Source organism: Fonticula alba (genome assembly GCF_000388065.1).
Source record: "Fonticula alba strain ATCC 38817 unplaced genomic scaffold supercont2.2, whole genome shotgun sequence".
Lineage (NCBI taxonomy): Eukaryota > Rotosphaerida > Fonticulaceae > Fonticula > Fonticula alba.
In genome coordinates this window covers 518,674-526,457 of record NW_009242972.1, presented here as the reverse complement: position 1 = coordinate 526,457, position 7,784 = coordinate 518,674, and the positions used below count along the sequence as shown (strand labels likewise).

The following is a 7,784-nucleotide window of genomic DNA, read 5'->3' as shown; positions in this document are numbered from 1 at the left end:
CCCCCCCCCCCCCCCCCCCGGGCCTTTGTGTTGTGGGGGTGGCACTGTCTTTTCAGTTGATGCTTTTCTCCCGGCTGGCGGCGTACGGTGGCCAAGTGTGGTTAAGCCCGGTCCCGATGTGCCCCGGTGCCCGCTCCTGCTTGTCCCTTGGCCGCGCGAGCCGGGATCCCTGCCCCCACCGAGAAATGCCAACCTACCGCGGGGGGAAGTGCAAGGCTGAGCGCCCCGGGTGGGGAGGTGGCCCGGGCCCCTGGCCCTGGCCTGCAGCTATTCTTGGCCAGGCCCGTGCGTCCTCGAAGCGTGTCACCAAAGGCAGAAGGAGGACCGGCCCGGGGCCCGCACTGGCGCGAGCAGCAACATACAGCACGAAGCCGCCGCCGCCGCCGCCGCCGGGCAGCCTCGGGGAAACCTCGCTGGCTCCCGTGCCCCAGTCATCTGGGCCGGGGGACGCCGCGAGCCGAGTGGCGTGTTGTTGTTTTTTCCAGCTTACCCCCCCGCCCCCCTCACCCGGGGGCCAACAAGCACATCGAGCGACTCTGGCGTCATTTGCGCGAGGGGGCGGCTTGTGTGTCGGCTCACATATGCGTGCACACCCCACACACACACATGCGGGCATGTGTGTGCGCAGGCCATTTTGTCGCACACCCCCTCGTCGGTATGGGGTCCCACCGCAGTGGCCATCCGACCCGCTGGAATAGATCCGCCCGAGCCGACAGCATGCGCGGGCGTGCGGGTTTCCGCGGCTTGGACAGTGCGTTTGTGTTGACGCCGAGAGTGCGGTGCCCCGCGCGACGCCAAGCGCCAGGGGGAGGGGGGGGGGCGGGGGGAGGCGGGGGGTTGCACATTCTGCCTGTTGCCACCCTTGGTGTCCCCGAAGCCTTCCTGCTGTGGAGTTGGCATCCTCGAGAATGTCCACAGGCCCCTGGCACGCGCCTGCACACCCGCCCACGCCCACGTACATGAACATCATGTACGAGGTGACACCGGCAGACCTGGCCCAGGAAGCCGCACACGACGCGCAGACCCCCCCCCCACACACACACACGCGAGGCAGCTTGTGACCCGCGCTCAATGGTCCCCCCGACACGCGTCCGTCCGTTCCCCCTGGACAGCGTGACTCACCCTGGGCGAATGCCTCATCCTAGTCCGTCCGGGGAGGGCGGAGACCCGGGCGGAGGGGGGTCTAGGTGTGGGGGCTGAACGCCCGCGGCCGTGGGCGCCCCCCCCCCCCCAGCCGTAAGAATGGTTTTTGTGGTCCTGCCCCGAGCCCGCCCGAGCCTCGAGCCGGGTGTCCATAGCTCCCCTAGTGCATTCACCTCGCCACATCACCATCACATCTCCTCTGCCCCTTCCCACCTCCCCTCCTCCCCCCCCCCGTCTTCCCCCCTCTCTTCCCACCCCACCCCATCCTCTCGCACCCGCCGCCCACCATGACCATGGCCGCCGCCGTCGATGTGACCGACTCCATTGCCAACAAGCTGGCCGACGCCCAGCTGTCGGTCGATGTGCCAGCCACCGAGACCCCCGCCGAGGCCAAGGTTTCCACCCCCCGCAAGACCACCCTCCTCTTCAGTGTCAGCGACTCGCCCGGGGTTTTGGAGCGTGTGCTGACCGCCCTGCGCGGCAGCTCGCCGAACCTCTCCCTGACGCGCATCGAGTCGCGTCCTTCCCTGTCGACGGACTTTGACTATGACTTCTTCGTGGACTTCGATGCGGCCAACCCCGGCATCACTGCCGCCGCGGTCAAGTCCATCGAGCCGCTGGTGAACCAGGTCCGCGTGGTGGCCGAGCGCGACCCGGTCCCCTGGTTCCCGCGCAAGATCGCCGACTTGGACTCCTTCGCCGCCAAGACCCTGAGCTATGGCGAGGAGCTGGCTGCCGACCACCCCGGCTTCACCGACCCGGTGTACCGGGCCCGGCGCGAGGAGATCACCCGCATCGCGCGCACCTACCGCCACGGCCAGCCCATCCCGCGCATCGAGTACACCGACTCCGAGCGCGCCACCTGGCGCGCGGTCTACAACAACCTGACCCAGCTGTACCCGACTCATGCGTGCCGCGAGCATCGCTACATCTTCCCCCTGCTGGAGCAGAACTGCGGCTACGGCCCGGACAACATCCCCCAGCTTGAGGACATCTCGCGCTTCCTGCGCGACTGCACCGGGTTTACCCTGCGCCCGGTGACCGGGCTTCTCTCGGCCCGCGACTTCCTCAACGGCCTGGCCTTCCGTGTCTTCCACTCGACGCAGTATGTGCGCCACCACTCGGTGCCGCTGTACACCCCCGAGCCGGACCTGTGCCACGAGCTCCTCGGCCATGTGCCCCTCTTCGCCGATCCGGACTTCGCCGACATGTCCCAGGAGTTCGGTCTGGCTTCGCTCGGTGCCAGTGACGAGATGATTGAGCTCCTTGCTACGGTGCGTTGGCCGTCCCCCCCCCCTCCTTTTATCTTTTGCCCTCTCCTCATGTCCCCCCTTCGCGTACTGATGGTTGCCTCCCCCCCCCCCCCTGTTCGCCGTGTCTGTCTTTTCGTCCATCTCTCTCCCCCCTCGCTGCCCCTTCCCGAATGCCTTCCCGCCGCATTTCTTTAGGTCTACTGGTTCACCGTGGAGTTTGGTCTCTGCAAGCAGAACGGCGAGATCCGTGCCTACGGTGCCGGCCTCCTGTCCTCCTTCGGCGAGCTCGAGGTGCGCGTCGGCTGCCCTTGTGTCTGGGCGCTTCCCGCCCCGCTCTCGCTCTCTCTCTCTCTCTCTCTCTCTCTCTCTCTCTCTTTCTCTCTCTCTCTCTCTTTCTCTTTCTCTTTCTCTTTCTCTCGTTCTCTCTTCCTTCCTTCCTTTCTCTCTCTCTCTTCCTTTCTCTCCCACTCACCCTTTCTCCCTCTTCTTTTTTGCAGCACTCCGTCAAGGCATTCGACTCGCACCGCCCGTTCGACCCGGCCGTTGCTGCTCGCACCAAGTACCCCATCACCGAGTACCAGCCGATCTACTTTGTCACCGACAGCTTCGCCGATGCCAAGGAGCGCATTCGGTATGTTTCATCCATCCTTCCTTCCGGCCCTGCATTCGTTGGCCTCCTTCTCCCCGCTTCGCCTCTCTGTTGTTCCCCCTGCCGCCCTGATTGCCAGCATGCTGTCATCGGGTTTCATGTGCCGCTGGCTAATCCCCCCCCCCCACTCCCTGCGCTTCGTGTGCCCTTGCAGCCGGTTTGCCGCCGAGTCTTCTCGCCCCTTCAGCGTCCGCTACAACCCTCTCACCCAGTCTGTGGAGATCCTTGACGGTAACGAGCGTCTCGCTCGCCTGGCCGCGAGCATCCGTGCTGACATGAACGTACGTATTTCACGGTTCCCCTTTTTGCTTCTCCCGGTGTCCCTTTCGGCCCTTCCGCTGGTGGTAGTCGCCAAGCCACATGCGCCTCCACGCCCACGCCCACACGCCCATATACACATCCTCCTGCCACCGGTCCAGTCCTCTAACGCGACCAACTTGCGCATGGGATCCCCCCCCATCCCGGTGTCATTATCCATCTCGCCCGGCCCTTCTCAATTACAGCTTCTTACCGTGGCTCTTGAGCGCAACTCCAACAACGCCTCGGCCAGCTCTTAAGTGCTTAGGCGCATTCGTGTGCTTATGCACACGTTCTCTCCCTCTCTCTCTCTCCCTCTCTCCCTCTGCGTTGCTTTTCATCCTGGGGCGGGAGAGGGCCGCCCCGCTGATGGAACATGTGAGCACCGACGGACATATACCTTCCTCACTCCCTCTTGCAACCGCTCTGCCCGAATTGTATCATTACACCCCCTCTGATCCAGTCGGCTGTCTTGTGTGTTTGTGTGTTGGGTTTCCTTGCTTCTTCTCCCCTGGGCTGTGGTTGGGCGTCGTATTTCAAGAGCCAATAGACCCAGGCGCAGGATCCCGGGAGCGGCGTTCGGATGGTGCACGGGTGCATGGGGATGCTCGTCCCGGCCGCCATGCTCCGAGGTAGCAGCAGCGGCAGCAGCAACAGCACACGGCCCGCCGAGTCGTCTTGCCTGTCCCACGGCACTGCCTTGCTGGTCCTCCTGCTTTTTGGCCCCCCTTTCTCCCGGCAGACCGTCATCTTCCGGAGGGCGATGCGCCCGGTTCCGTTGGCACATCTGGCTCCGGTCGTCCCCCCGAAGACCCCGCAGATCAGGCAGGAGGGCGAGATACCGGCGATCTCGGGCCGCTGGCCACTCCTGCATCTGTCCCCTCCGCCCCTCCGCCGTACCCGCCCCCTCCGCCGTACCCGCCCCCGCCGCTCCTTTCGCCTCCTCGCTTGGGCCAAAAATTTTCACAGCCCCTGCCCCCTGTCCCGGGACACTACCATGACCAAGGCATTGAGCGTTTTCGTGACGGTTGGCACGACCAGATTCGACATGTTGATCCAGGCGATCTCCGACCCGGCCTTCCACATTTCGCTGATCGACCTCGGTGTGCAAGCCCTCTGTGTCCAGGCAGGCGTCAGCCCGTGAGTCTTGCGTGCATGCCTTTCTCTTCTCCATTTCCCTCTCCCTCCCCTCTCGCTCCTTCCTCTTTTTTTGTGCCGCTCATTGTCGGTTTCCGTTTCCTAACTGGGCCCCCTGGTGACCCTCCACAGCTGGCCCGGCGATCCGGTCCTTCCCCTATCAACGACTGTCGTCCACAATGGCCGGGCTCTGGCCATCCAGGTGGTCGACTATCTGCCTTCCTTGACCGAATCGTATGACAGCGCGGATTTGGTGATTTGCCATGCCGGTATGTTTCACCACCGACGGCTGGCGAGCAGCCTGTGCTCGCTGCTCGCATCCCTCTCTTGTGTCCGTGACACTCACAGGCTGTCCACCCACTCTCATCGAAAGGTGCTGGTACCATTTTCGAGGTCCTACGTCATCCGCGGCGCCCGCGCGTCATCACGGTGCCCAATCCCACCCTCATGCATGGTCATCAGTCGGAGCTGGCTGGAGCCATGGAGGCTGAGGGGTACTTGTTTTCGGCAACCACCAGGTATGTGGTTCGGTATTCTCTTCGGCTCTTTTACGGTCTCTCTCTCTCTCTCTCTCCCTCTCCCTGTGTCAAATGACACTTATTCACTTGTTCCCAGACACTCACCTGTCCGCATGCCTCCCTCTGATCGCACACAGTACTGTATGTCAGACCGCCCTCCGAGTTCTGGGCGACATTGTCACCCTTCAACACAGCCCCGGGAGGGAGGCGGTCTCAGCGCCGAAAGAGCTGCCGCCCCCTCCGCGAGGTGTCCTCGCACAGATCTTTTTCGAGGAATTGGCACACATCCCTCAGTAGCATGGTAATGGAACAGCCTTCCCCTTCGCCTTCGCTTCAGATGTCTTGCCGGGAGGCGAAATGCACTCACATGTGGGGGGAATATTTGTCTGTATTTGGGATGATTTTCTTTCTTTTCCTTTTGATGGATGGGAAATCGTCAGGGAAGGCACCTCATGAGCGGGAGACCAGGCTCTTCGGGAGGAGGTGGGGCGGGTCAGGCATGGAGCAGGGAAAGTCGAAGCGGGGATGAAAAGGAAGAAGTGGCCGATGGGAGCCGGGGGGAGGGGAGGGGAGGGGGGGGGGGGGGGAGCGAGCATTCTCCAAGGTACCCCCTCCCGGGAGAACTGGGCGAGCATGATCGACGTACCTTGCGCACGCACTCGCGGAAGAGTTCGAACTCCTTCTGGCAGTGCCCCTTGCCGTGGATCTGGGTGGCGTTCTGGCTGATGCACGAGCCGTAGGCAGCAGCCTTTGAATGTGAGGATCGATGGATCAGGGCCGTCAGAGGGAGTGCCATCACAAGCGAGGGACAAACCAGGGCGGCAAATGGCGAAGCGGAAGAGGAGGAGAGGGAGGGGCGGGTGACCAAGGGGGGCGGGGCAATCAGGAGCGAGGGAAATATGACGGGCGCGAGTGGGTCAGAGGTCAGGGCAGGCACAAGTGGCGCAGGTGCCACAGGGCCGGACGGTGGAGAGGGTACGCACCGTGGCGCCGCAGGAGCCAACAGCGGTGCCGATGCGAGCGACCTGGCGCCGGGCTGGAGAGCCGATGACCTTCAGAGGGGTGGCGGGGGTGGACATGGGGTATCTGGGCAAGGGAGGAAAGGGGCAGCCGAGGCTGAAGGAAAAAAGGGGGAGGGCGGGGGATAGGGTGAAAATGGGAGAGGCTGATTGGTGAGATCTCTCCCCACCGCGGAAAGGCCCAACATGTGTGGCTGGCCCAAAAAGAGCAGGCCCGGAGGATGCACCGAAACGAGGACTGGTCTGCGGCCTCCTTCCGAGGGCGTGCGGGCGGCCGGGAGTCCGGAATCGAATCAGGCCCCACACCTGTGACTCGGCACGCGGATGCCACATGATAAAATGTCCCGGTTTCCCGCACTTTCCCGTCCCTCCAACTCCCGCGTTGCCGGAGGTGGCCTTCGGCGGGCTCTGTCCTCGCCTTTTCTTTTCTTTCTCTCTCTCTCTCTCTCTTTCTCTCTTGGCGAGCCTTCCTCTCGCACGCGCTTTGCCTGCTGCAATCCGCAGACGGGACAAGCACTCTAGCATGCTCTTCCGGAGTGTGCCGATTATCGGGTGGAGGTTGGTCGTGAGAGCGGGGCGCCGGGGTGCATGTTCCCCCGGGCCGTGCGGCCGAGCGGGCCTGCCTGCTGCACATCCCTGAATTGTGCCCCGCGCGTTGCATGCGGATAAAAGGGCATGTCGCCCCGGGTCCCCCTGGCATGGATTCCCCCCTCTGTGCCGGGGGCGAGCGGGGCGTCCCTTCTCGCCGGGCGTCGCCGGTTCAACGGGCAGGCTCGAGACTGCGAGCCGAGGAAACCCGCAGCCCGGGGTTCGGTTGGCATGTCAGCGGGTCTTGGGAAGCCCCCGGCCGCCCTGCCCCTGGCCTGGGCCACGGGTTGGGGGAGGCAGGCCGGAGCCGAGCCGTCGAGAAGCCCAGTCACTCTCTGTCCGCCTGCCTGAGACCGGACCCCGGCGCCGCAGCCGCACACTGACCGCCTCTGCCCCCTCCCGGGGGGGGGGGGGGGAGGGGGGCGATCGCAGGTGTGTGGCGTTTCAGTCCAGTCACTCGTGCCCGCGTTTCCCCCCCCCCCTCCCCCCCGGGACGTCTCCGCTAGCAGCTCCACTCGAGCCTGCTAACGTGGGTGATGCCCCCACCTGGGTGGCGCGTGTTGCTGGTGTATGCAGGGGAGGATGGAGGCCGTCGCGCGCTCGAGACCGTGGTGTGCTGGCCCCGCACTTGGTCTTCCGGGCGATTCGAGATACCAACTGACGCATTTTGGGCGGCATTCTGCCTTTTTCAACCACGTCGGGCAGCATTCTGCGGTGGGACCGCTGATGGTCGCGGCCTGTGCGGGAACGGGCCTGCGCCTCGGGTGGCCTGCCAGGGGGGCGGCGAGGCGGCGAGAAAGCTCACTCTCTCTCTCTCTCTCCCTTGGCCTGGGAGAGGCCAAGCGGGGAGCTTGGGCGCGCCACTCTCCAGGAGGGGGGCGGGGGGCGGGGGGCGGGGGGGGGGGGCCTCACTTGTCTCGGTCTCCAGGCTGCCTCCCTCTCTCGGGGTTGCTCTTTCGCAGCCGTTCATGTTTCCCAAGGCCCACACCCGTCCCGGCTCTTAATGATCCCAACTCCCCGCTATAGACGATGGTTACTCTCACCCCTCGCCATTCGCCTGGCCTCCCCCTCCCCAAGCCCCCCCCCCCTGCCCTTCCTCCCTCCCCTTCATTCTTCTTTGTTCCGCACCTTCCCCCTTGCGCATCTGGTCGCCAGGCTCTCTCTCTCTCTCTCCCGTGAT

General features: G+C 64.6%; 3 protein-coding genes across 4 annotated transcripts; 2 read left to right on the top strand and 1 right to left on the bottom strand.

Moving 5' to 3' along the window:
• Positions 1-1,395: 1,395 nt before the first annotated feature.
• Positions 1,396-3,663, top strand: H696_01138 (phenylalanine-4-hydroxylase). Its single transcript, XM_009495019.1, has 5 exons — positions 1,396-2,417; positions 2,592-2,687; positions 2,894-3,027; positions 3,200-3,326; positions 3,549-3,663. The coding sequence occupies exons 1-5, from the start codon at positions 1,431-1,433 to the stop codon at positions 3,600-3,602; spliced, it is 1,398 nt and encodes a 465-aa protein (XP_009493294.1). The 5' UTR covers positions 1,396-1,430; the 3' UTR covers positions 3,603-3,663.
• A 544-nt stretch (positions 3,664-4,207) lies between these two features.
• Positions 4,208-5,378, top strand: H696_01137 (hypothetical protein). Its single transcript, XM_009495018.1, has 4 exons — positions 4,208-4,482; positions 4,612-4,748; positions 4,853-4,997; positions 5,135-5,378. Exons 1-4 carry the CDS (start codon positions 4,340-4,342, stop codon positions 5,292-5,294), a joined length of 585 nt encoding a protein of 194 aa, XP_009493293.1. The 5' UTR covers positions 4,208-4,339; the 3' UTR covers positions 5,295-5,378.
• H696_01136 lies at positions 5,372-6,172 on the bottom strand. 2 transcript variants are annotated; one of them, XM_009495017.1, is made up of 3 exons: positions 5,981-6,172; positions 5,644-5,745; positions 5,448-5,468 (listed from the first exon to the last, which is right to left on the bottom strand). In XM_009495017.1, the coding sequence occupies exons 1-3, from the start codon at positions 6,074-6,076 to the stop codon at positions 5,448-5,450; spliced, it is 219 nt and encodes a 72-aa protein (XP_009493292.1). In that variant the 5' UTR covers positions 6,077-6,172. The 2 variants fall into 2 exon arrangements, with proteins under 2 accessions (XP_009493291.1, XP_009493292.1); XM_009495016.1 differs by lacking the exon at positions 5,981-6,172 and having other exon boundaries at positions 5,372-5,468; positions 5,644-5,908.
• Between the last annotated feature and the right edge of the window lie 1,612 nt (positions 6,173-7,784).

Coding starts and splice junctions, on each gene's coding strand:
- H696_01138 (XM_009495019.1), top strand. CDS start 1,431: ATGACCATGGCCGCCGCCGTCGATGTGACCGACTCCATTGCCAACAAG. Junction 2,418..2,591: donor TGATTGAGCTCCTTGCTACG/GTGCGTTGGCCG, acceptor GCATTTCTTTAG/GTCTACTGGTTCACCGTGGA. Junction 2,688..2,893: donor CCTCCTTCGGCGAGCTCGAG/GTGCGCGTCGGC, acceptor TCTTTTTTGCAG/CACTCCGTCAAGGCATTCGA.
- H696_01137 (XM_009495018.1), top strand. CDS start 4,340: ATGACCAAGGCATTGAGCGTTTTCGTGACGGTTGGCACGACCAGATTC. Junction 4,483..4,611: donor GTCCAGGCAGGCGTCAGCCC/GTGAGTCTTGCG, acceptor GACCCTCCACAG/CTGGCCCGGCGATCCGGTCC. Junction 4,998..5,134: donor TTGTTTTCGGCAACCACCAG/GTATGTGGTTCG, acceptor GATCGCACACAG/TACTGTATGTCAGACCGCCC.
- H696_01136 (XM_009495017.1), bottom strand. CDS start 6,076: ATGTCCACCCCCGCCACCCCTCTGAAGGTCATCGGCTCTCCAGCCCGG. Junction 5,746..5,980: donor TTGGCTCCTGCGGCGCCACG/GTGCGTACCCTC, acceptor TCACATTCAAAG/GCTGCTGCCTACGGCTCGTG. Junction 5,469..5,643: donor TCCGCGAGTGCGTGCGCAAG/GTACGTCGATCA, acceptor CTCCTCCCGAAG/AGCCTGGTCTCCCGCTCATG.